This window comes from Eretmochelys imbricata, chromosome 14, assembly GCF_965152235.1.
Source record: "Eretmochelys imbricata isolate rEreImb1 chromosome 14, rEreImb1.hap1, whole genome shotgun sequence".
In the NCBI taxonomy this organism is placed as follows: Eukaryota; Metazoa; Chordata; order Testudines; family Cheloniidae; genus Eretmochelys; species Eretmochelys imbricata.
This window is the reverse complement of record NC_135585.1, coordinates 26006922-26034805: the sequence shown is the minus strand read 5'-3', so window position 1 is coordinate 26034805 and position 27884 is coordinate 26006922. Positions and strand designations below refer to the sequence as shown.

Sequence of the window (27884 nt, the reverse complement as noted above, 5' to 3'; positions counted from 1 at the left end):
CAGCAATTCTGCCCCATTCTCTACCTTGTGACTGACTTCAGTGATGTGGTAATGGTGATGGCGTGGTCATACAGTCAGGTGACAAGGGAGTTCCACCCTTCAGGGGTATCTAAGTCTTGAATAATGTCTGATAAAGTAGTAGTAATCAAGACAGCATCTTCTGCCCCTCCTCGACTCCTCTTCAGCCTCACTTTTCTTGAAGAGCAGTGACATGCAGGGCTTTTCCCTGGAGTCTCTCAGCAAAACCAGAAAACAGACAAAAATACAAACTAAGCAATGTCCACCCACCCTGGGCTTGAGCTGTTAGTTCATCTTTGTTCTTCCTCTGCCTGGCTTCTGTCAGTGGCTTGCCACAGAGAGGAAACTCCAAACCACCTCTCTTCTGGATTTCCTCCTCCCAACTATACTGAACTCCTTTCTTTTAACTCCTCCCTGAGTCTAATGCACTATTCAGATGTGACACGTTGGGCTAATAGAGTTCTCAGTCTCTAGTTAACCTCTCGTTCTGTGGGGGTTTGTATACCCTTTCACATCTGGGTAAGGAGCTTTCTGTATGAGTCTTATGTTTCCAATGTCGTTTTAAAGTTTGGAGTATGCTGGTCTCCACCAGCCCTCAGAAGGAGTCAGCTGCTTTGTGCCCTGGATTAGAGCCCTGTGTGGATACAAAATTTATATCTCTGGATATAAATTGGATATCTGCGGCCGTGCAGGGCTCTACTGGGAGCCGCAGTGGCAAAAGCAGCTGCATGTCTGGCTGCCACTTGCAGGAGCCAGCGCCCCGCACCAGCAGCTCCTCCAGCACAGCTATACTTTCCCAGCCCCACCCACTGGGGCAGGCACCAGGCTCATCGGCAGCTGTCACTGGTTGCCCTAGTGCAGGAGTGGGCAAACTCTTTGGACCAATGGCCACATCTTGGTATGAAAATTGTATGATGGGCCATGAATGCTCACGAAATTGGGGGTGGAGTGCAGGAGGGGGTGAGGGCTCTGGCTGGGGTTGCAGGCTCTGAGGTGGGTCCAGAAATGAGGAGTTCAGAGTGCGGGAGGGGGCTCCAGGCTGCGGCAGGGGATTGGGGTGCAGGTTCTGGGGATGAGGGATTTGGGGTGTAGGAAGGTGCTCCAGGCTGGGACCAAGGGGTTCAGAGGTCGGGGGGGGAGGGCTCGGGGCATGGTATCGGGGCACGGGAGGAGGTCAGGAGTGCAGGCTCCGGCTGGCGCTTACCTGAAGCAGCTCCTGGAAGCAGCGGCATGTCCCCCCTCCAGCTCCTATGCAGAGATGTGGCCAGGAGGCTCTGCGTGCTGCCCCATTTGCAGGCACTGCCCCTGCAGCTCCCATTAGCCACAGTTCCCAGGCAATGGGAGCTGCAGGGGTGGCGCTTGGGGCGGGGGCAGTGTGTGCAGCCCCCTGGCTGCCCCTAAGCTTAGGAGCTGGAGTGGGAACATGCTGCTGCTTGCGGGAGCCTTGGGATGTGCGCACAGAGTGGCCTCTGACCCCGCTCCCCAGCTGGAGCCCAGGAGTAGGGCAAGCCCCAGGCCCTGCTCCCTAGCAGGAGCTTGAGGGCCATTTTAAACTGGCTGGAGGGCCGGATGTGGCCCGCGGGCCGTAGTTTGCCCATCCATGCCCTAGTGTGTGCAAGTAGCTCTCATGTCCCTGGACAGGAGTCCCTTCCACGCAACAGTCTGGGTCTCCTGTCCGGGGATGTTTGAGCCACTTGCACACGGTAGTGTGACCAGGGACAGCTGTCGATGAGCCTGGTGCTTGCCCAAGTGGGTGGGGCTAGGGGCGGTACAGCTGCATCGGAGGAGCTGCCGGTGCATGGCACTGGCTCCTGTGAGCTGTGGTCCGACATGCTGCTGCTTTCGCTGCTGCAGTTCCTGGTAGAGCCCTGCAGCTCCGTGGATATCCAATTTATGTCCACAAAGGGCTCTACCCTGGATCTTTTTTCCCAATACTCAGCTCACTGTGTTCTATTAGCGAAGATAAACATTTCCTTACAGATATTTTCATGGCACTTCTGCCATGGTACTCTGCGCCCTGCTTCATCCCCAGCCTCTCTATTCAGAGCAGGAGCAATTGCAGCACTGCAGCAGCAGTGTTCTGGAGAAGGCTCTCTGGTACTTTCTCACAGTTCTTTCAAGGCTGGATCTTTCATAAATTTTAAGACCAAAAAGCACCATTATGATTATGTAGTCTGACCTTCTGTATAACACAAGCCAGAGAACTTCATCCAATAATTCCTACATCAGGCCCAATAACTTGTGTTTGAACCAGAGCAGATCTTTTAGAAAGAGACATCCAAGCACAATGTAAAGACTCTAGGTGGTGGAGAATCCATCATTTCCCTTGGGAAGGTGTTCCAGTGATTAATTAGTCTTACTGTTAAAAATATGTGCCTCATTTCCACTTTGAATTTGTCTAGCTTCAGCTTCCAGCAATTGGCTCTGGTTATTTTTTCATCTGCTAAATTAAAGAGCCTTCTATCAGAAACCTTCTCCCTGTGTGTAGATACTTCCAGACTGATTAAAATGCCTCATAACATTGTATTGAATAAGCTAAGCAGAATGAGCTCTTTAAGGCAGGGCTTCCCAAAAATTAGGCACAGCTTCTCAGGGGCTCTGACATGCCTCTCGCTTGTTCTGGAGAGTCTCAGCTTTCACTTAAAACCTGTTGCTAGCTCATGGTTGTAAAGAAAACCTTCAAAATGTGAATAGAGTGTAACTGATATATCGCTGTCTGCCTATGACTTTGTCCTCACTGCTAAAAAATTGTATGTGTACGGCAAGATAACCCTCACATGTTAAGTTATCTTGTGGTAAAATCCTAGTGGAGACAAGCTCCCTGTAGTTTTTACTGTGAAGGAGCTAGGCATGGGCAACACTGTACCCCCTCCCAGTTTACTTAATGATAAAAGTAGAGTGCCTTGTTTCCACTAAGATTTTACAGAATGATAGCTAACATGCTTTAGTTATCTTGAGGTAAAAACACCCTTTTTTGCATTGAAGACAAAGCCTCGGTTTGCAGAGAGCCTAAAACAGTAGCTGTGAGGTATGAACCTCTCCATTCATTTCAATGGCTATGGATGCTGTTGCCAATGTAGATACTTCAAACGTTGATATTGTTAACTATTTCACTGCTCATGAAAGCAGGTCAGAAATGAGTGGAAGTATCTTGTATTATAAAGATTTGCCCTATCCCTTCCCAAAGTGAGGAGGGCAGGAGTGTGTGTGTGTAAAGGATGCCTATATTGATAGTTGGGCTTTTGACTACACATGGTGGAATTACAAAGCAGGTGGTGTGATGGGTTTCATTCTCCTGAGAGAGGAGCTCAGGTTTCAGAAGTTTGGACAGGCTGCTGCTCCCATTACTGGACAAAAGTGCTCAAATCATTCTTGTGACTCTCTTCTGACTCTGATTTTTTTTCAATGTTCTGGACACAGTATTCTCACCAGTATTATCTCTCTGCTACTGTTTTTCGTATTAATTCCTCTGTCCTATCTTCTCAGGTGTGCTCTCAATTCATTATTGGAATTGCTGGGAAAAGTGTGCTTGACATCTGTTCATCTGATTAATATTTTTGTTAGGTGACCTTGTCTTAAAAATTGGTCTTAGAATCATTTTGACATCATGTGCTTGGAAAACTGAAGCAGCTGATATTCAACAGAGCAGACTTTGCCTAGGTCTCTTTCTCCACTGTCCAAGCTCGCTCATGTCCCCATCAGGACACATGGTCTACTTTGTTTGCAGGTCATCAGGTTAAGGGATCCACTGTAGTTACAGAATTCTTTGATAGACTTCTTATCCATTGGCATTTGCTACCAACCCTTTTTTGTCCTCAGCCTCTGACACGGTGGCTCCCGATGATCTTCTCCCTGACGTGAGCATCACAGGTCATGTTGATATGCTGACAGTTTGTGGCAGATGAAGTGTGGAGGGAGAAAGGAGTAGTAGTGGGAATCATTTGCTTAGAATTGGAGCAATCAAATTTTTGCTGTCCTATCCCAAGGATTGTGATGGAAGCTTAAGCTTTTTGTGTTCCTCAAACATGCTTCTTATAGTTTAGGCCAGCAGAACTGCCCTGCATGGTGGGTATCCTGCTAAATGTAGGTTGCCTCCACTTGGATACAGAGTAGTCTGTTCTGTGAAAATTTTTCGTCCACTCTGTGAATATTGGAAAATTAAACCTGAATCAATCTGGGGGTCTCTGTGACAGCAATCACATTTGGACAGGACAAATACTTTTTGCTTTTTCTAGTTGAGTTTCAACCAGCCTTACTTACGGAGATTCCAGAGGTGATATTAAGTGGGTAAGATTTGTGGTGTTAAGCTTAGTAAGGGATCAGTGTAGCAGGTGCACTGGCATGTGTCTCAGTTTCTTCTCCTCTATCTTGACTTTATGCATCTAGAGTAGCCACGGTTCTACAGTGGGCGTCTTCAGGACTGATCCAGGGGCTGGGAGTCGGGAGACCTGTATTCTGTTCAAGCTCTGATACTGATCTATTGTGTGTCCTTTGGCAAGTCACTTAATCTCCAAGTTTTCCCATCTCTAAACAGGGGATGATACTTACCATCCTATGTAAAATGCTTTGAGATCTACAGAGTTCAGGCATTACTATTTTAATTGTCACTATTTGTATTATTCCCCTTTCTGTTGTTCATAATACATACAAACAGATCCATCATTCCCTTATCTAATGGTAATGTTGAAGAGAAGTAAAACACCTGTGTGCTGCTGCTTCAGTTCTAGCTTTGCCGCTGCTGTTACTGGTAAGCATTCCCTAGCAAAACATGGGGAAATGTATACGTGTGAGCTACTCCAGAGTAGTGCAAGGATGATGGGACTGACCATGAATAAAACAATTATATGGCATGTACACAAAGTGGTGTTAAATGCAATAACTAACTGAATCTCTTCTAGTTATTTCAGGGGTTACTTGTAACACTAATAGTTATAAAGTTTTCAGAGACAGTTATGAGTTTCAAGTTGATGGTATTCTTTCAGCACAGATTTTCTTCTCCTAAGTGTATTTAGTTAAATAGGTGTTAACAAAAACAGAGCTTTAAACACCTGAATAACATGTCTCTTCTCATCCCTGTCAGGTTTCACTTCTTTGGTAACTTTTGGTGGTGTTATTTCAATTTATCAGTTGGAATCTTCTAAGACAGACAAGCCCTGCATTTATAATAGGGGAAACAAGCAGATAACTTATTTTGTCTTCAGGCATGTTTGTAACAGGGAGCACTTCACTCCTGTGCTCCAGGATTTGCATTTGTTGCCTGTTTGTTGCCTGGTGTGGTTTTAGGATGTTTGTTTTAACTTATACAACCATAAATGGGTGGGATCCTGGTTTCTTCAGAGACCTGCCTGTCTCTTTGTGTCATGTGATTGTTTTTGGAATCTGAGCACTGAAGCTAATGCCCTCTCTGCATTTAATTGCGAGGGGGCTGCAGGCAGGGCTTCTTGAGTGTAAGGGCTTGTCTGAATGATTAAGTTAATTTGGTGCAAACCCTTGTGTGGACACATTCATTTTGGTTTGTACCAGGTTTATTTTGTGTTTTTTTTTTAATAGATTAGGAATCTATTTAAACTGATCCAAAATAAGCCACTCTTGTCTTGAAATGACACTGTCCCCAGGTGTTAGCCTGTTTACAGTCACACCTTAAATTAAACCAGTTCAGTTCAACCTTTTTGTGTAGACAAGATCTAATTGGCGTCCTACCTCATCATTCATCAGATCCCAGATGTTCTTACCTTCAGGTCACTGTGCGTGACTTGCTTCTTTTGCTGTGATTGTTCTTGCATGTGGGAAAGGGATGAATGCTTGGGTGGGGCTGATGAGGGACATTTGCAGGAGGTTAGGACACATGGTTTTGACCTGATCTGAATTGGTTTAATGTTGTAATACAATATTTGTCTGTGTGTTTGGAGCACAGGAAGGATTCATTTTAAAATCAAAGTAGATAAATAAAATTACATAAGCTCAGGGCAGCAAAATGCAGCCCATAGGTTTTTACAGTTTAGCCACCCTCTGATTTAATATCTGACTTCAAGTTCCAGCATGCAGTGCTCCTCATCAATCTGAGCATTCTGGGACCCGTATTCTCCACAGGCTGTATTTCTGTCTTAAACTTGAAGCTGTTTGCAAACTAGTTTATTTTATCACAATGTCATGCAGCTTCTGGGCTCCTGGTAAGTTACCAGCACAGCCTTCAGTTGGGCAAAATTTGGGCCTGCCTTGGGCTCTAGTTTTTTGAAGATTCTCTAGTGCACTTTTCCTGCCACCTATGGGCTTACACTTTGCTCTGGGGACTCCAATGCTTCAAGCCAAGTTTTTTAATTACAGTCGTTGCAAAGTCTCAAAAGCGTAGATAATATTTGTGGCTCCTTACAGTCAAGTTGAAAGGCCCGGGCATGACTTTGCCATAACATACACAGCAAAGCAGCAGTTGACCGTCACTTGTTTAAAGAGGGTTATTGACCTTTTCAGCCCCGACTGTCATTGTGTAAATGTCGTCAGAGGAATCTCCTTCTGCAGCCTGTCTGTGTTGTACCCGCAAAGCCCATGTGAGGCGTACGTGCTGCTGGCTTGGATTTATGTAAGGCCTGACACATGCTGCTGCACAGCACTTCCTGAGCAAGGTCCCTGATCTGGGCATTCCCAGCTTCAGCCCTAGTGCACGGATGCCTGTGCTGGTGCAAGGACCTAGACTTAAGAATCATTGGATAACCCGCTATTGTTTGTAATGCAATTGTGGTTGCTTGACAGCATCATGTCTATCACCGTTTGACTCTCTCTCTGCGCTCTTGGCCCCGCTTTGGATGGAGCTAAGCAGCCTTGCACCTCAGCGGGATAGGGAACATTAGCTGCTGCTGAACTGGCAGTAGGGGAGACTAACAGGTTTGTATACCTTATAAATGCTTATTTCTCACTGCTACAGTGATTCTCTCAGATGATACAAAACTACTCAAGATAGTTACGTCCCAAGCAAACTACAAAGAACTACAAAAGGATCCTCAAAACTGGGAGACTGGGCAACAAACTGCAGATGAAATTCAGTGTTGATAAATGCAAAGTAATGCACGCTGGAAAACATAATCCCAACTATACATATAAAATGATAGGGTCTCAATTAGCTGTTACCACTCAAGAAAGAGAACTCGAAGTCATTGTGGGTAGTTCTCTGAAAATATCCATTCAATGTGCAGCGGCAGTCAAAAAAGTGAACAGAATGTTGGGAATCATTAAGAAAGGGATAGATGATAAGATAGAAAATATCATATTACCTCTATATAAATCCATGGTAAGCCCACATCTTGAATACTGCGTGCAGATGTGGTCGCCCCATCTCAAAAAAGATATATTGGAATTGGAAAAGGTTCAGAAAAGGGCAACGAAAATGATTAAGGGTATGGAATGGCTGCCATATTAGGAGCAATTAAGACAGGGACTTTTCAGCTTGGAGAAGAGACGACTAAGGGGGGAATATGATAGAGATCTATAAACGCATGACTGGTGTGGAGAAATTAAATAAGGAAGTGTTATTTACTCCTTCTCATAACACAAGAACTAGGGGTCACCAATTGAGATTAATAGGCAGCAAGTTTAAAACAAAAAACAGGAAGTATTTTTTCACACAACACACAGCCTGTGGAACTCCTTGCCAGAGGATGTTGTGAAGGCCACGACTATAACAGGGTTCAAAAAACAATTAGATAAGTTCATGGAGGATAGGTCCATCAATGGCTATTAGCCAGGATGGGCAGGGATGGTGTCCTTAGCCTCTGTTTGCCAGGGTAATGGACAACAGGGGATAGATCACTTGATGATTACCTGTTCTGTTCATTCCCTCTGGGGCACCTGGCATGGGCCTCTGTCGGAAGACAGACTACTGGGCTCGATGGACCCAGTATGGCCGTTCTTATGTTCCCCCTTTCCAAATCAAAGCCTTTGTATTTGCATTTTATTGAAGATGGAGATTGGCACTTTCAAAAGCAAAACATTCTTCACTGAATACAATGAGAATAGAGTCCAATTGGCAAGAACTGAAGCATTGTAAACATTTTCTATCTGGTCCTCTTTCTTAGGTGCACCAGGAGATGGCCTGTAACAGTCTTCATGAATCTCCTGCTGATTTCTCAAAATTTCTCCTTTGCATCTAAGAAACCTAATAACTTGCATTTATAAGAAAGGGGAAGACAGTTATTGGAAGTGGATGCAGCCAAACTGGGAAGAGGCCCAGTGAGCCCCCTTCCTGGGATTCAGAGTCCAAACTGCAACTTCAAAGTGCTGTCTGCTCAGATATTTTTACAGTACTAGGGCAAGCTCCACAACCCTGAGTCTGTTGAGCTGAGCTGGGAGGCTTGTTCCTGCTCAGACGAAAATGCTCTGTAGATATCCTCCTAGAGGCCTTGGTTTCCCTGCATCTGTAAATAAAAATATTTCTACATCTAATCAAATTCTGTACCAGTTGTCTTCTCCAAAATGGTCCCCAGTTACTGATTCCTATTTTTGCATCTTTTCATTAGGTGCTTCACTGCCCTCTTTCTTAGGTCCAGTGTAATTTAGATGTATGTTTGAGCACTTTGATTTCCTAGTCATTGATAGGGCCCTACCAAATTCACGGTCCATTTTGGTCAATTTGGTCATGGTCATAGGATTTTAAAAATAATAAATTTAATGATTTCAGATATTTAATTCTGAAATTTCATGGTGTTGTAATTGTAGAGGTCTTGACCCAAAAAAGGAGCTGTGGGGGGGATTGCAAGGTCATTGTAGGGGGGTTTGTGGTATTGCTACCTTTACTTCTATGGTGCTGCCTTCAGAGCTGGGCAGCTGGAGAGCAGTGACTGCTGGCTGGGAGGAGCAGCAGTGCAGAAGTAAGGATGTTATGGTATTGCCACCCTTACTTCTTCGCTGCTGCCTTCAGAACTGGGCCCTCAGTCAGCAGCCACCACCCTCTGCTGACCAGCTCTGAAGTCAGCAGTTCAGAGGTAAGGGTGGCTCAGTATGGTCTTGCCACCCTTACTTCTGTGCTGCTGTGGGCGGGGCATTGCCTTCAGAGCTGGGCACCTGGCCAACAGCTGCTGCTCACCGGTCACCCAGCTCTGGAGATAGTGGAGAAGTAAGGATGGCAATACCACGACCCCTCTAAAATAACCTTGCGACTCCCCTGCAACTCCCTTTTGGGTCAGGACCTCCAATTTGAGAAACGTTGGTCTCCCTTGTGAAATCTCTATAGTAGAGGGTAAAAACACAGAAAAGACCAGATTTCACAGGGGGAGACCAGATTTCATGGTCCGTGACATGTTTTTCATGGCTGTGAATTTGATAGGGCCCTAGTCATTGAGCTGTCCAGGGGGCTATTCCCCTAGGCAGGAGCATGGAGACTAAATGCTTATTGTGCCAGTACTTTGGGCACAGTGGTGCCAATCTCAGGTGTCGAATATGAGGACTTTTTATATCAAATTGTTGGTACATAAGTATAAAGTCTGATTGGTCTTTTGTTGGTGAAAGGAGCTGGATTAACAACCCTAGAGTCTGAAGTCCTCTCATTTGTCTGCATAACTGGTTATAACAGAGCCAGTGACAAGATAAGCATCCTGCATATTAAGCTTTGCAGTTGTGCCTCAGCCCTAACCTAGAATACCTCTAGGGATCAGAGGAGAGTTCAGTCTCTGTGGCCTATTCAATCTGTAGCTTCTTTGCTTAGACTCCTGACAAGGATGATGGTTGTCATTTTTTTTTCTGAGGGCAGGTCTACGCTAAAAATGCTCCATCAGTGCAGCTACACCACTGTGGTATTTAAGTGAAGATGCTCCTACGCTGATGGGAGAGAGTTCTTCCATTGGCAGAGTTAATCCACCTCCCTGAGAGGTGGTAGCTATGTTGACAGGAGAAGCTCTCCTGTCGACATAGTGCTGTCTGCGTGGGAGGTTAGGTCGGTAGAACTGTGTCGCTTGGGGGGGTGGATTTTTCACACCCTTGGGTGATGTAATTATACTGATATAGGCCTGTAGTGTAGACCAAGCCTGATTTTGTGGGGACAGTCAGGGTGGGGATGCTGAGCCAGTGAATTGTAGGTTGTTTGCCAGCTCAGATGTCTGGTGGAATTGGCAGCTCTGCTCCTCTTTCTCAACCTCTTTCCCCAGGTTGCAGGACTGTTTGAAAGGTTTGTGCAGGCAGCTCTGTGCAAACTGGGGAAATGATTTGGGATCACTTGTTCCTTAATGCTGATAATTCAAAGTCTATTCAGAATGTACCTTAGTGCCTCCTGCCCTGCCCCACAAAAATAAACCCAGGAGGTTTCAGAGTAACAGCTGTGTTCGTCTGTATTCACAAAAAGAAAAGGAGTACTTGTGGCACCTTAGAGACTAACCAATTTATTGGTTAGTCTCTAAGGTGCCACAAGTACTCCTTTTCTTTTTGCGAACGCAGGAAGTGTTTTTCAGTTGATTGAGGGAGAGCAAATGTTTCTGGGCAAGGTACATTTCGTTAGTGTTGACAAGTCACACCTGACCTGAAGTCAAACCAGTGATCTAAGTGTGAGAGGCTTGGTATTGTCAATGTCGTGAATCATTTAACTCCTTTAGTGTTTTTAACCGTGATAAATTCTGGGATTGTCCAGCCCAATACTTTTGCAGTCCTTCTTACATGGTTTTCTCAACCTTTTTCACAATGATCCTGAAAATATATAACAATTACAGCTGTCTGCCTGTGCAAAGGGATTGGGTAAGAGGCTGATTTCCTGGATGGCCCGTGCCAATCCTCTTCTGTGTTTGGTTAAGTAAATAATAATAACAACCACAATAATGCTTTGTACTTCCAAAGCTGCTTCTGTTTGAAGATCTCTGTGGTCTTTACAAACAATTAATTTAGCCTAGCAATACCTCTTCTGAGGTAGACAAATACGATTCCCATTTTTCAGATGTGGAAACTGAGGCTCTGAGATACAAAGTGACCCATCACAGCCTCAACAGGAAGACCGTGTCCGATCTAGGAATGGAACCTGCGTGTCTGATATCTCCCACTCCTCTTCTTTACTATCTTGGATATTGGTAAATTCCTGAGAAATAGTAATACTGTAGCACCAAGTTACCCATCTCAAGGCCCTGACACCTGTTCCATTATTGCATTATAGCATTCCTTTGAGTAAAGATGATGAGGATGTGAAGAGTTTGTGCTCAGCATTCATTCAAAACCCAAGTAATGAGTACAGCAATGTGGGCAGGCTTGTGCAGGTGATGAGGCAGAGGCTGTACTTCTGAGTAGCCGTCCTAGAGCATGTGATTCTAAATCCCTTCTATTGTGTGCCTTCTGAGTGTGTTTGTGCTGCATGCTAAGGTCGATCCAACAAGTAAGCGTTTAAGTATCTGAATAGCGCGTAAGAGTACATGTAACTAAGCATTGTAGAGGGTAGTCAAGATTGTGATAGAGTTTTCATGAATTTATTGTGTAGAAATATTAGATATGTAGCAGAAACATAGAAATTATGTAGTATTTGAGTTATTCAGGTTGGTTTGCTGATTGGATTGATTAACATGGAAAAAGACACCTGCTTTTAAAAAATATTTGGTGTTTCACCTTTCTTTGGATCCTTTTGGAGAAAAAGTATAAGCTCATGGGACTTGATTTTTGATTCATACATTGTTCTGCATCTGCTAAGTCAGGATAGGCAAACTTTTTGGCCCTCGGGCCACATCTGGGTCGGAAAATTGTATACAGGGCCATGAATGTAGGGCTGTGGTAGGGGGTTGAGATGCAGGAGTGAGTGTGGGGTGTGTGTGGGGGTGCAGTGTGCAGGAAGGGTCTCAGGGCAAGGGGTTGGGGTGCGGGAGGGGGCTCAGGGCAGGTGGTTGGGGGCTCAGAGCAGGGGATGCGGAATGCAGGAGGGGGCTCAGGGTAGTGGGTTGGGGTGCAGGAGGGGGTGTGGAGTACCAGAAGGGGCTCAGGGCAAGGGGTTGGGGTGCAGGAGGGGGCTCAGGGCAGAGGGTTGTGGTGCAGGAGGGGTGCGGAGTGCCAGAAGGGACTCAGAGCAGTGGGTTGTGGTGCGGGAGGGGACTCAGGGCAGGGGGTTGGAATGCAGAGGGGGTGCGGAGTTTGGGAAGGGCTCAGGGCAGGGGATTGAGGTCCAGGAGGGGTTTGGGGTGTGGGCTCTGGCCCGGCGCCACTTACCTCGAGCGGCTCCGGGGTGGCAGTGGTGTGCAGTGGGGCTAAGGCAGGCTCCCGGAAGTGGCCAGCATTTCCGACAGAGGCTCCTGGGGGTGGGCTGGGGCAGGCAGCTCCACTGTGCACTTCCTTCGCCTGTGATACCACCCCCGAATCTCCCATTTGCCGTGGTTCCCCGTTCCTGGCCAGTGCGAGCTGCGGGGGGCAGTGCCTACAGGCGGGGGTAGCGCATGGAGCCCTCTGCCCCTCCTTCCTAGGGGCCGCAGGGTCATGGTGCCAGCCGCTTCTGGGAGCGGCATGGGGCCAGGGCAGCCAGGGAGCCTGCCTTAGCCCTGCTGTGCCACGGGGCTGGCAATCCCGCGGGCTGGATTGAAAGCCCTGACAGGCTGCATCCAGCCCGTGGGCCATAGTTTGCTCTCCCCTGTGCTAAGTATATACCACTTAGAAGTCAGTACCTCTTCTTTCTCTCTTTTTTCTTCAGTTTGACAAGTTGTTCTTTTTGCAATATGTCATCTTAAAGCTGAGGTATTAAGTATTGTCTAAACTAGTCATCCTTATAGCAATTCAGATGACAGTCCTGTCTGCATAGAATGACGGTGTTTCCATTGCTAGCTTCTACAACACAGCTAGTAGCTGACAGAGACAGACTCATCTGCACAATATTCCAGTAGCGTAGGGAAAAGTTCTCTGAGCTAGGAACGAGGATACCTTGAATTCAAGTCCTACCTTTACTGGCCTTAGTTTTGATTTGTATGTACTTCTCTATTGTAATTAATAATGAAAGTTGTGACCTCAGCTCTGGATAGCTGTCAATTATAATGTACTGCACTCTATCCTTTGCAAATAAAATAATGGGGAAGTTATACAGGCCATGTTAGATGCAGTGGGGAACAGAACTGAACTGTAGCCATTCTGAGATGCTGTCTTTCAGATTGATTGATCCACATGTATGTGCTTTGGGTATCCTGCCTTTAGCCACAACACTACGCTGCACTCCCAAAGCTAGGCATAGATATCTGGCACTTACAATGCAACAATATCGGCTTGAGCACCACAACCACCCACCCCACCTTGGTACAATGGTTGGATCAGTAATGGGCAATGACAGTGAAGGGACCCAGGGTAACATTCACTTTCCGAGCAACCAGGTGGGAGTCCCACTAGGGCTGAGTGATTGTGCTTTTATTAATACTGGTAAACTGAGGCATGCCATACACTGTTCAGAGAACCCATAGCAGGAGAGACTCAGTGGGGGCCTGAACTAGGGGTTAACAAAGATGGGGAGCTGGATTTGGGGTTAGGACTACAGTCTGTTATCTCAGGAAGGTTCTATGACCTGTTTGCAGAGCCTTAGCAGAACCCAAGAGAAGCATTTGGGGTTAGAGATATAGACCCTACAAGGCACTGCACAATCTGCTGCTGAAGCTTATTCCATGCTTCCAGGGGGTGGGGAGGGGCCCAGATGGGGCCAGAGCCCAAGCAGGTCTCTGGAGAGGCCCTGTGTATGACAGGGATCTTAGAGGGTGGCCTGGCCTCTTGCAAAGACAGAGACAGGTCAAGGAAGAGCAAGTCCCTATGTTGTTTGTCATGATTGTGGGAAGGCAGCACACGCTAAAAGGTGCGGCCCTACTGAGAACTTTTGTCCTTGGGAAGAAGGACGGTGGCAAAGGGGAAAGCCTGGGTCCCCAGTAATGGACAAAACCGAGACAGGCCTGAGCGTGGAGCATCCAAACTGGGCAAATGGCAGCAGTGCTTAGAGTCTCAGCTAATTAAGGGAGATACCTTGGCTTCACACTCAGCCTGGGATTTTGAGAGCTTGAGGTCTTGTATAAGTAACTAGGAGAACCACGGCAGGCTCAGGAGCCTGAAACGACATGGCTGGAAAGGGAATTAAAGAGGTGCTCAGTTTTTAGTGTCTGTGAGTGCAGGAAAAAAAGCTGAAATTGATACTCTGCCCTCCAGATCCTTGAAGTTCAAACAGCTCTAGAAAATGCAGGCCTAGGTGAAGGGACTGGGCACTGAGGCAAAGACTCAGGAGACCCAGGCCCAGACCCAGACCCAGGAACTGAAGCAGAAGCATTCCCAGACTGTGGAGGAGATGACCGCATTGGAACCAAGCTACATGTGTGCAAGCAAACCTTGGGAGGGAAATCATGCAAAGTGGCCAATTAGGTGAAAGTGCTTTTTCAGGATAAAAGGGACAAGCAGAATGAAGTAGGGACCTCGGTCCAAGATTAACAAGGGAGATATACACCAAGAGTGACAGTGCAAAGAGAGAGGATGGATGAAATTACTGAGTGGCGTACTGGGTTACTAGTAACTCAGAGGTCTGAACCAGTCGGACAGCAAGCTGATTAGGTTAGCAAAAGACTGCAGATCTGGGGTTACAACTTAACCAGGATGCAGGAAGAAACATAACCACTTTGGAGAGCAATGACATGAATGAAAAGAGGTACTTGCGGAAATGTACGTCTGCCTTGTGATAGTAGGTGGCTTACCTGGAAAGACGAAACTCCAGTGACAAGGCTGCATGGCAGTATTGTATGTCCCATAGACTGACTTGGCCACAGACAGAGCAGGGAAGGCTTGGCAGTGGAATTAGATCCCCAGCAATCTGGAAGAAAGGCAGGAGGAGTTGAATAGCTGCTAGCCCAGGAGAAGAACTTCTTCAGTGTGACATGTTGGGACAGAGGCTTGGGAGAGGAAGGCGAAAGCCCTCTCCCAAACCAGAGCTGGGCAGAAGCTTTGGACTAGAAGGTGGAGCTAGAGCATCTCAATAAACAAATGTAAAATGTATAAAGATCAAGGGTTTGAAGAGATTCAGAGGTGCAAGGTTAGGAAGAATATCTGAGTTGGAGACAGAAAGGAATGTGGCTTGGAACAGCAGATAATGGAAATGAAATAGAACCTGGAAGCTGAAGCCAGCAAGCTCTTGAGACTGGCTGGAAAAGCTACACCTTTGAATGTCCTGGCAGCAGACAGCAACAATGGAGAGAAGAAGCCCAGCTTCACAGAACGCAGTCTAGAGCCCAGCAGATGTGTGACCAGAGCACTGAAGAACCCATGGAGATTTGAGATAAGCAGAAATAAGCAGTTGTCAGGTAGGGGGTCAGTACAGAGTTGTTAGTGGACAAGTTGTGCCTCTCTTACAATATTTCATTGAGAGAAACTGGCAGACCAACAAAGGAGGAAGTGTCCTGTGTAATACACAGCTGCTTGTTGTGGCGCTCTCTTCCTCTCTTGTGGTGTCTGGGTGAGGTACGGAGGCTGATAAGCCTGCTACAGTCTTGGCTAGGAGAGCTGGGTCTCTAAGCTGCTCCTACTGTTAGATCCAGGGTTCCCAATCCAGGTTTGATCCTTGCTGCTTATAAGCCACCCATGGGCACAGCATTGCACCATGGATGCAGAAGTGGTGTGCAGGGCGGGTGTGTCAGAGATTGCAGTAGCTCCTATCACTACCCAGCAGACCCACATAGTAATGGACTGGAGAGATCTGAAGAGAGGGATGCTTCAGGCACCGGGCTGAAATCCTTGTACAACTTAGCAAACGGACAGATTCAGATGGTGGAGTGTCTTTGGAAGGTGGAAGATGCATGTTCCTCAAGGAAAAGAACCCTGGCAAAGGCCACATAGAGTAAGCAGGAGCTGACCTGCCTCGGAATAGAGAGAGAATGGGGACCTGCAGTATTTGTGGCTAGAACAGGTGAAGTTGACTAAGCCCAGTACTGAAATGCTCCTGCACAGCCAGTTCATTGAGAACTTGAAGATGCTGGAAGCTGAGATGCTTTAAAGAAATAATTGGAATTGGTGAAGAAGAGAGAATTGGGTTACTTCAGGAGCTAGATCACCTGGCTGAAGGGTATACTGGCTGACCAAGAAACCTGTTCTGCACCAAATACCATAATGACTTCATGCTTTTTAATATAAATAGATCATCCCATTTGCCTGTTGCATAGTCCATTCATTTGCAAAGTCATCCTGCCTTTTATTTGTTGAAGGACCTGGGGATTACAGTGGATGAGAAGCTGGATATGAGTCAACAGCGTGCCCTTGTTGCCAAGACGGCTAACAGCATATTGGGCTGCATTAATAGGAGAATTGCCAGCAGATCAAGGGAAGTGATTATTCTCCTCTATTTGGCACTGGGGAGTCCACATCTGGAGTATTGCATCCAGTTTTGGGCTTCCCACTACAGAAAGGATGTGGACAAATTGGACAGAGTCCAGTGGAGGGCAACAAAAATGATTAGAGGGCTGGGGCATGACTTATGAGGAGAGGCTGAGGGAACTGGGCTTATTTTGTCTGCAGAAGAGAAGAGTGAGGGGGGATTTGATAACAGTCTTCAACTACCCAAAGAGGGATTCCAAAGAGGATGGAGCTAGACTGTTTTGAGTGGTGGCAGATGACAGAACGAGGAGCAATGGTCTCAAGTTGCAGTGGGGGAGTTCTAGGTTGGATATTAGGAAAAACTATTTCACTAAGAGGGTGATGAAGCACTGGAATGGGTTACCTAGGGAGGTGGTGGAATCTCCATCCTTAGAGGTTTTTAAGGCCTGGCTTGACAAAACCCTGGCTGGGATGATTTAGTTGGGGTTGGTCCTGCTTTGAGCAGGGGGTTGGACTAGATAATCTCCTGAGGTCTCTTCCAGTCCTAATCTTCTATGATTCTAAATTGCTGTTGAAGTTTTCCTGAGTGTGAGTTTGATGAAATTGGGGTGTATGTATTGTTTTCAGTATCTGTTGGAGATAGAAGTCAAATCTCTGTGGAGTGCTGGAGTGTGTTATTGACAGCGTCGTAGGTGATGTGTAAATTGCCAGGAGTGCAGGAGACTTTTTTCTTTTGGTTCTACAGTGTGTGTTCTGATTGCAACATTAACGATAGCCTATTAAGTTTGTGTCAGTATTGTTAGCATGATTTCTTTTAGAACTTGCACCTGTAGAATAATTTTAGCTGCTACTGTATCTTTCAGAGAATTGGAATAAAGGGCAAGCACAATATCAGTTTATCCTGGAGATTTTAGCTACTTAGTGTGAAATTTAAATTTGCAAGTAGTGGACTGATAATTCCATGTGCTCAGCTTTTTAACACTGTAGTATAGTTGATTGTGTAGTGTTTAACAAATCTTTTCTGGGTAAGTAGTTTATTTACTGCATGGTGAATGTGACTGTATATTCCATATTAGGGATTTAGGTTTCTTATCTGAGGAACGTGACGCAGTGTTGCCAACCCCAAGCATTCAAAAATTATGAGTCAGTCCTCTTCCCCCCTGCCCTCCCCAAATTATGAGATTTTAAAGAATAACTATTCAGTCCTTTTTATTTGTCTTCTAAATTTTGAAATCTTTTAGGGTTCATGTTTTCTAGCTTTTCTCTGCAATCATGAGGACTAGGGGGAAAAAAGAAGCTGAGATTATTACTTACAGGGCTCTAGAAGCTGGGGCTATCAGAAAAGCTCCAAATATTGCAAGACTCACAATAAAATCGTGATTTGGCAACACTGGAGATATAAGAAATTAATGCTACAAATCAGATGTTTACTACAGTGCAGGTGGGCAATACTGCTGATGATTGGTATAATGTGAATGGACCTAACATATTTCATTTCCAGATTTTTATTTGTGAACACTGCATGAGTTGGATATTTTGTTCAGTGTGTGTGAACTGGAGTAACATCAGTTCTCAGGTTCTTTCCATTTATACCCCAAAGGAACTGAACAGATCACTAGGACTGAGGAGAATTATTCCTGGTTGAAGTCTAGTTGGTGGGGGTGGGGGTGAGAGTGAGAGTGGAGGGAGAGGAAAGACTGCAACTGCCTGCATAAAGAAGTATCTTGAAAATCAGAAATAGGGTATAAATCCTTAGTCTCGCAAATGTTGGGTAGGTGAGCCATGTAAATCACTTTTACATAATCAAAACCAGGGGAGCACTGTCTGCCTCTTAAAGGAGAAATGTAATGTAATTTACCTTATTTCAGCTGAAAAAACTTGTTTGATTTAGTCTGATATTCTTATTAGTGCAGGTTTTAAAAGAACTGGTCCTCCATTGTTGCACAGATGTTAACAAACTGAATGTTGCTTGTTGGGAAATGCTAAGTAAAATACTGTTCGACTTGATGAAATATTTTCAAATGTCACTTACCTCAATCAGAAATTAATTAACATCTTTGGCTTCATTGGGACACAGTATTCTCCTTTATGTCTTAATCGTCAAGAATGTGACTTGCTACTGCAGAAGACCTATATTAGCAAAATTGTTTGAATGGATTTGCAAAGATATCCAAGGAGTTATGACTGCTTTATTTTTATTAACTTGACAATGAAGCTAACACTCTCGTAAGCTGATTCCCTCTTGACCAGATCTGGCCATTGATTGATTTCTTTCTTGGCATTTTGGACAATACAGAGCTGCTGAAAATGCATGGGATGTAAATGAAGGAGATTGAGATGACTGCACTTCTTGTTAGTTTCTCAGGATGACACTTTGCCCATGAAACCCGTTTTATTCATCATTTTTAGTCTCTAATAATGATAATTGAAACATGTGACTTTTAATAGTTATGCAATTCTGTGACTTTCAGTGAATGAACTAGAACTTATCTTTTTTGCTTTAGGCTTTCAGATAAACTTCTGTGAAAAGGCACAAAGTAAGCTACAAATTTTATAGTATTATGCTACTTTTATTTTTATTTTTTTATATCAGTCTTGGTTCTGGGAATGTATCCACTGTTGTTCCAACTAACCAACCATGGCAATTATACATTGATTGAGCTTCCATTTTTCATATTGTTTAAAAAGTTTAAAAACAAAAACAAAAAAAACCACAAATGGTTTTCTATTAGGCCATTGGTTGTAAAACTTGCACATGTCTTTTACACTTACATATCTGTAACAAGTGAATAATGAACTAGAGATACACAGATAGTCCTGTTATTCATTGGAGTTTCACACACTGCCAAACTCCAGTGGAGTATGAATCAGGTGGGATTTGACTTTTTGAATTGCAGCTGCTTTATTAAACTAGAAGTGTTCCTCAAAGAGCGCTTTGCTTCTTATGTAACTTTATATTAAGAAAAATGAATTAAGTTAAACAGTGCAACATATTTGGATCTGAGCACCTGAAAAAGTTCCTTGTGTAGGTAATGGTCACATTGATATTGATTTGGATCATTGTTACTATCTGTGCACCTCTGTGGAAGGAGGGGAGTAATGTAGGTAACTTCCTAAACTTGGCTGGCTATTTCAATTGAGGCTAGACTTTTGGAAGGTGAGACTAAAATCAGTCATTGCAAAGCAATTTTTGATGACTAATGGAAGCTCTTTAGGATTAATTTTTTTTATTGTTTCTCTAATGGCTTTTCATACTTTGCATTGCTATGTCACTCAAATCACAGTACCCTTCACAATTGCCTGTCATGAGTTAGTGGAGTTTTATTGGAGACCAAAACATAGTTTTGATGGCACCTCTATTTGGTAAATGTTCTGTAGTTCAGTAAAAATCCACTCTGCATCTCATTCTGCGTTTTAAATATATATTTTTAATTTTTATTTGCACTTGATAAATATGCATATTTATTTTAACTAAAGTCAGATATCTAGAGTTAATTGCTAATATTCAATAATTGGTGTCTTGGAATTTAAAGACTGATATCCAGTATACATGCTCGCTAGAAATATGAATATAAACTAATTTATTTTGAGTTGCTCTAATGAGAATATCCTGCATTGTGGGTTGACAAGGTTTATATGTCTGTTAACTGCTATTTGCAGACCACTGTGTCTCTGTTTGGAAAACTTTTACAAGGCATGCATCTGATGAAGTGGGTTTTAACCCATGAAAGCTTATGCCCAAATAAATCTGTTAGTCTCTAAGGTGCTACAAGTACTCCTTGTTCTTTTTGCTGATACAGACTAACACGGCTACCACTCTGAAACTTTTTACGAGAGGTACACTTACAAAGATTCAGTGCATAGCAGGCCAACTTGAGTCACCACTGTGCCAGTGGGACTGAACTGGAGAACAATGCATGTCCTTTAACAATATGGTTTGTCCTAGAGTGTGGCAAATTCTAAAGTTCCTCTGGAAAGCAGTGTTTTCAAATCCATTTTATAAAATAAAAACTTTACACAAAACTTACGTAAAACTCCCAGGTATTCAGTCTTCCTAGTGAATGCCTAGCTGATTGCTGCTCAGATCAAAAAATGTTTTCTTAAAAACCAAACAAGCAAACTGACCTCCCCCTCCCCATAACGTCTAGTTAGTTTACTGTGATGATATATGGGTGTTCCTGGACCACAGGTGAAACAGTTTGTTACACAGGGAATTTCTTTCTGAGAAAAGCTGGCACACTAAGTTCTGACATCAAACTTGACATTTTAGGAAAGGTTGCCTTAATATTTGCTCAGGACATTGTCCTTAATCTTGTGTCAGCGTTTTACAGATCCTCTTCTGTACCATGGACACGGAAAACTTTCTGACCAGAAATACCTCTGCAGAGTTTGAATTTATTTATTTATTTATTTCTCCACTAGGGACTCTTGCATAAAACCAGGATCTTTTTTCAGTCCACATGCTCCAACTTCTTATTCCCCACCTGCAACCAGAATGTTCATGGGGAAATAATCTTTTCCACTAGACGTGGTCCTGCTGTGTCAGAGGAGTCTGGCTTTGTGAAGGGAATAAGCAGCTGAACTCTTAAACAGAACACAGGTCCCTGATAATGAAATGAAACAAAAGTATGGGCTCGGCCAGCAGAATGGTATGTATGCAGAGCAAGGGTCATTCCAAAATTTCACAGGAAGCACAAGCGTGCAGACAGAGATCTCCATCAGTGAACTGATGAGAGGACCTCAAAGAAGGAAGTTGTCATTTTGCCCCCTGAAGGAGTTGAGAGCTTCTCAGGTAGGAATATGCTAAGCACAGAGTAAACCAATGAGTAAGAGGGAGACATCTTTGCCAGCCCAGTGGAATAAAATGCATCTATCATCTAAGAGCTTGGAAAAAATCATCTGGGCTGTGTTTCTGTCAATGACCTATGTACTGTGTATGCCAAACATCCCAGGAACACAGTGCTAGGTCAGCCAGTGGGGACTCCAGAAGAAATGAAAGTTTTCTTTAAAGTCATGTTACTGTATGTTTGAGGTCCATTAATTTGGGTGAAAGCTGTTTTGTTTCTGTGTCTGAAGGTTGAAATGTGATTTAGTACGATCTTCTTTGGCAGTGATGTGCACTCACTTTGGATGATGGAGACAGTCCCCCAAGTATATTGTTGAGATGGAGGATGTAGGGGTATCTGTTGTGAGTTGCTTGCAGTTGCCGTGTGGAGAATTTACAAGGTAGTGTCCCAGTTGTGCAAACACTTACACACATACATAACATTAAACATGTGAGTAGTCCCATTAAAGTCAGTGCATCTGCTTACATATTTAAAGATTTTGCAGGATCAGTACCTAGCAGCAAATACAGAGGCATTCACAGGGGCTGAACTCAAACCTCTTGCCTGTTTATCAAAGCACCTTAGTTCATCTTTAAATGCAGGTGGAAAATAATAGTGGATTAAAAAGAACTGATCTGTATTCAGAGCATTTTACTAATGAATAACTATCCATGTAGATCTTTGAGTTCCTGCACACTCGTCTGTTTCAATCATTACATATACAGGAAATGTTGGCAAAAAATAATTTTGAACTGAAAACTTCACATGTAAAACTTCCTTGGAAGCTTGTTACATCTGGCAAAAAGAGCAAGGCCAACAAATGGGTTTACCTGCCTCCTTAATCTTGATCAGTCCTTGGAAAATTGAAAGTGATTTTGATCTTAGGTAAATTAAAATACGTATATTCAGATTACTGCTAGTGTCCATTCTTGAAATGAATTCAGTTGGCTTACATAATTCAGTTCCTAATTGTTGCCATAGGGTGACAAAATGTGAAAGGCTCAACAATCTTCAGAGGGAAGTGTTTGAAGAGTCTAAATCCTGCCAGACTATAGACTTCTAAATAAATTGTTGTACACAGCCCTCTCCACCTTGGAAATCTGTATACTAAAATGGGGGGAAAATTTTGTTGGTTGAGAATGGGGGAGGAAAACCTCTAATGTATTTTGTTGAGACAGAAGTTTTACTTGTTAGCACAGCAGGCCCTCTGAGAGAATATGCTTAGAAATACTTAAGGGTAAATATCGGTGTTTGTGTACTTCTGACAAATCGTTGCTCATCATTTGAGGGGTATTTTGTGCTGAAAGGCATTTGGGCTTGTGAGGTGAATATTTTAATAAATGAAATAAGTGAGTAGTTAAAATATCAAGGGAACTTTTTGACCAACAGAATTTGCTAGTTTGCTAAAACAAGTTTTCAACAGAAAATAAGTTTAGTGTGTAGTAAAAATGGCAGACTACTGGACTAAGTGCTTCCCATTATAAACGCTGATTTTTAAAGGGGGGCAATTTTACTCACTTAAACTTACCATTACAATAGTTTCCATATGTATTTTTTCATCAAAATTGGGTTTAGAAGAATGTTGGCAGAAGTATTAGCTGAATATTTTGTGTGCATGTTTAGCAGAAATGTCATGTCCTTTTAGAATAGAGAGTGTGTGAAAACATTTCAGTTGTTCTATGATAGTCTTTGAACAGGTAAATAATATTTGGCTTGTGCACAATTTTTTCAGAAGTGCTCTGCACCCAGCAGCTCCACGGAGCATTAGGAGAGCTGTTGGCTTTTGAGCACTTCTGAAAATCTGACCCTATTTTTTTATGAATACAATATAAGAATTAAATAAGAGGTAAGCTAATTGAATGTACAGTTGTATTACAGCATTCTAGTTTGTTAGTCCTAAATAGCGCGCAGCCCAGCTTCTCCTTCTCCTTGGCCTCCTTGCAGATGAGCAACAATTTATACCGCAAATCTATTTTTCTGCCAAAGAAACATAAATTGGACTGTTTATTTGCAGATGTTCTTTCAGTTTTGCATGCTTGAGGGTGGAAAGCTGAAGGAAATGGGTATTAGTATTCCATGTTGGGCAAAAGTTGTGCAATCTGAGTTTGTTTGCAGGTTCTCCCTTTTGAATCCGTGAAGTAGACACCTGAATTACTGTTGTATACCCACAGAAATTGGCAATATTTGATCTTAAGTTCCCCACAATCCTTTCACAGTATCTGTTTGTTAAATTCAATGTATGTGCTGCACCCTTAAGAATTTCAGCTCTGCCTACTTTGGTGCTTTGTTTAAACTGTGGATTGCTGACTGAGGCAGATGAGAGAGTGGTTTTCTGCCGAGCTGCGTGTTAGACACCATTGTGCTAACCAGTCTTACTACTAATATTACTTGATGAGGGGGAAAGCTGCAGTGTGATCAACTTCCTGATCTCCAAAAAAAAATAAATCCAACTTTCCTTTCCCAGCAGCTTGTGCCCGCAGCTTCTGTCTTGTGCACTCAGGCACAGCTCCAGGAAGTAACTGAAAGCAAGATTGAGCATACAACTTCTGTTTCCCCAGAGAAAGATAGCCTGTTTCCATTTCCCTTTGCATTTTTCTCCAAAGATGATATCAAAAATATTAAAATCCTCTGAATACCAAGCAGCAGGGTCCAGTTGAGCCTGAGTGCACAGCCTCTCACCTTCAGAAGCCCTAAAGTTGATATCTGTTTGCTCTCTTGCTGTGTTGAAACTGTCAGAAGGGGAGAGGCCTATGTTCCCCAGTCTGGTTCTTTTATACACTTTTTCCATTAACCACTGTTTGCTGATAAGTATGTGTGTGTGGAAAGCCAAAATGAAAAACATTGTCTGTCTTCAACAGCCAGGAAAGTGGTCAAAAGACCTTTTATAGTTTTATCTGCATTTTGTCTGTTTCTGGGGTGATTGTTTAAACAATTTGAAGTACCTCTCCTTTGATAATTAAGGTAGTGTTCCAATTTAACTTTATTTTTCCTGGTTGAGAAGCTGTGGAATTTGCTCAAAGCTGTTAGAAGTGTTATCATCATTAAGAATTCTTTTTCAGGCGAGCTGTTTTCAACTGTTGCTACTTTGTAGGTTCCTTCTTTAATACTACATCTTTCCCATGTTATCTGTTGTACTGTATTGTATTTATAAATTACCAGTCACCATCGAACCATCCTCCAAAAGCCTTCACATGTGGTTCTAAACAGCCACCTCTCAACATGTCTAGATGGCACCACAGAACAGTTACACAATACTGTAGTGAAAATATAAACTTTTTGGTAACAGCTTAAGGCTGTTTGTTAGTTTTAACATTTGTATGTCTGAGTTTGAATTCTTCTTCTGTTCAAAGTTTATATAACTCCAATGCAAATGAATTGGATAGCGCTTACTGACTTTTTCTACCCTCAGGTTCCACAGCAAGGGGGTTACAAAAAGCCTTTAGGAGACTGTTCAGCAGCCAGTCAGATCCCCAGCTGGTACTCTGTCATTTACATTCAGATGTAAAGCATCTATTGTTTGGGGATTAGGGACAATTGGAGGAAGCTAGGAGTGGAGGATTCAATCTAGACTGTGCAAGCTCTAAAAGAAATTGAGGACACGCATGACGCTGGTAACTGGAACAAGCGCTGTCTTTTGATGCAGTTTTTTTAGGGGCTTTAGGAGGTGATAATTTCCTAAAATTGAGGTTAGAACTAGAATTCTGTGTGTACCAGGATAAAGGTCTACCCTTGCTTACTTTTTGTTGGGGGAATTGGTTATATTTGAGCACAAAATGGTGTGTTCCATGGGTTTTAGATTTGGAGATCTTCTGCGATGATTGTGTCAGTCAGTGAGATCAACTTACTAGATCTTGCAGTTCGATAGGAACCCCAATAGCTGCCTTCACCTTTTTCTTGACCAGAAGTGAATGTTGGAGGAACAGTAAATCTTATTGAACTAGATCCCAGAAGAAGAGTATCCAGAGCTCTTAATAGAAGTGCTACCTGCAGATTGCAATTTATATTTCTAGAGCCAGAACCTTCAAGGTGTCTCATGTAGACATCTTCAGAAGCACATTGGATTTTTAGTCCTCTGCAACTTTGCATAATAGGAAAACCATTAAATCCCTATCTTCCTGCCTTGGTTTGCAGAATGACCTGACACTGCAAGCTGCACTCTATTATTATGCATCCAATGAAGTGAGCTGTAGCTCACGAAAGCTTATGCTCAAATAAATTTGTTAGTCTCTAAGGTGCCACAAGTCCTCCTCTTCTTCTATTATCTATGAACACTTATGCTTCAACATCCTGTTGTAAATAGAAATATTTGATTAAGCTTTAAGACCAGTTGTGATAATTCCTTTGTTCCCAATTAGTTTCCTTTCAAGGTGCCTTTTTTCCTTGCACTTTACTTTATTTACCTCATTAACAACTTGAAAGTTCTGTTTTCAAAGCTGCAGTAACTGTAGAAACTGTACAGTGTCCTATGTTTGAGACTCAAACAAAAGGCCTCTGATGGCATCTCACAATGACTGACTCTTCCATGCCAAAGAGCTATGTGAAACAATCCATTTTGTTTCTTGAAACTTTGTATCGGGGAAGTTTGTGCATTTGAACAAAGACTTAGCTATCATTTCCAAAGAGAATGGAAAAGCCCGGTGGTATGGATGCATACTCACAGAAATCTGTAGTTATGGTGACAGCCAGTTATATACCCCAATTTGGAATGGAGGACAGTGCCACAAGACTCAAGAACCATCAGTACCATCTATGAATTCTAAGGGAGAACAGTGACTGAAAGCTATCGTATTCTGTTTCCAACCAGATTGAGAGCACCTTGATACGTTGATTTATAAGTAGTTAGTCAAATCCTTCCAGAAATGCAGTGCAGCTATAGAGCAGCAGGAAGCACAATTGAAATGCTGTTTGTTTCTTGACAGTTAAGACAAATGTAGCAAATTAGATCTAAACTTATGTATAGTCTCCAAAAATATCAAAGTGATGTTTGTGAGGGAGCTTCCCCAACTTTGAACAGACCATAAATGACTTTTTTGTGAGAACTGTGCATTCCCAGTAAAAGTGTGATTTGGAAGTCCATTGGCTCCTGAGCTAGTAATGACCAAGTAAATAAGACCTGAGCCTGAACCAAGGCTCGCTACCCCTACATACAGGGATCTTCCGAGCTAAAGAGTGAGAGTGTGGGCTCTTTGCCTTTAAGAACTGTGACTTGAATGACAACAATGACAGCATTGTCCTCTGACAGACCACAGGGAGCTAGAAGTCCCAGGGGTAGGTTATCCACCTGAGCTTCCTTTAAGAGGAAAACCTCCATGTGAAACCAAACATCTTCTGAGACTTCATGGGCCAGAACAGGTTCCCACCGAAGTTTGGTCTCAAGCTGGTTCCAACCATATGGCATGAAAGCACCTGGTTCCAAAAAACAGAACTTTAGGAAACCGTATGGCACTGACCCTGGAACTATTTACTTCTGTGACTCCAACACCAAGTCTTTTGGCACTAGAACAAAGTTGATCAGAACAGTGCACCACCACTGTAGTGGAGATTGCTACACCACCTTGACAAGACCCAGTTCCTTCACAGCTGTCTATTCTGCGTGGCACTGTTGAGATACTTGTCACTGATGGACCTGCGGATGCACAGACAGCTGCAGCAGCACAGGAACTAGCAAACAGAGCTGTAAACAGGGGAGTTTGAGTGGGAGTTCTGTTGGAGGAGAAGGTATTTGTATTTGTTTTTGGTTTTGTAGTATTTGTATGTGTAGAGGCTTGTAGGGGCTTTGTGCTGGGAGAGAAGCTGAGCCCTGATTAGGGGGCGGGGCTTCTCTGACTAGGGGTCCTAAAAGGCAGCCAGCCAGTCAGGCAGCGGCACAGACAGCTGGAGCGGCACAGGAGCTAGCAAACACAGCTGTAAACAGGGGAGTTTGAGTGGGAGTTTGTAAGGGGAGTTTGTGTTGTGGTGCTTGTTTGGGGTGTGGTTTTTTTTGTTGTTGTGGGTGGTGGTGTTTTGGTGTGGTTTGTGTTTCCCAGATTAACAGGATTTAGGTGGCAAGGCTATGACAGATAAAGAGGCAGCAGTGGGAGTGACCCATGTCGCGGAAGACACACTGAGGATGACTGGATGTGGAAGCTGTGGTATGTACATGATCCTGGAGGGGGCACCTGGTAAGAGTTTTATCTGTATGAAATGCCGTCTGATAGAGCTGATGGAGGAAAAGATCCGAGGTTTGGAGATGCAGGTGGAAAGTCTGGTAGAGTTTAGGAAGGGGTTTGAGCAGATTATGGAGCAAAGACATGAGGTATCTGAAGGGAAAAGCTCAGACTTGCAGGTGGAATCAGGGCTGGGCAATTCTGAGGGGAGACTGGGTGAGGAAAGTGGTCAGTGGAAGCATGTGACTAAAAGAACCAGGCAGAGGAAAAGACGAGCTAGTGAAAGAGAAATAGAGCTCAAGAATAGGCTTGCAGAGTTGGAAAATGAAGAAGGGGCTCAGCAGGTAGTCACTGAAGGTGGAAGGGCAAGGAAGAAGAGAAGAGCGGCTAGTCCTATAGGAAAAGGGAAAGAGTTAATGGAGATTATACCAAATATGAGCCCCAGGAGGATACAGGATGGGTTAAAGAGGATTACAAGGGAGATTAGGAATGGAAAGAATTTGCAGCCAGAGGGAACAGGGGATAGACTGGAGAATAGCACCGTCACTAGGAAAAGGCAGGTCTATGTGATTGGGGACTCTTTACTGAGAAGAATAGATTGGCCTGTAACCAGAGCTGATCCAGAGAATAGGAGGGTGTG

At 43.7% G+C, this 27884-nt stretch overlaps 1 protein-coding gene across 14 annotated transcripts in view; it reads left to right on the top strand.

Annotated features, from left to right (window-relative positions):
- Positions 1–27884, top strand: part of MAP2K4 (mitogen-activated protein kinase kinase 4) — a 168017-nt gene that overhangs the window by 8823 nt on the left and 131310 nt on the right. For 5 of the 14 annotated variants that reach the window (XM_077833812.1, XM_077833808.1, XM_077833809.1 and 2 more), the window contains exon 2: positions 18777–18809. The exons of 3 other annotated variants lie outside the window; for them this stretch is intronic. In XM_077833812.1, coding sequence (XP_077689938.1) covers positions 18777–18809 — 33 coding nt within the window. Of the gene's footprint in view, positions 1–18776; positions 18810–20694; positions 20922–22785; positions 27230–27884 lie in introns of those variants that run through there. 6 more of the 14 variants (XM_077833816.1, XM_077833818.1, XM_077833822.1 and 3 more) reach the window with 4 other exon arrangements.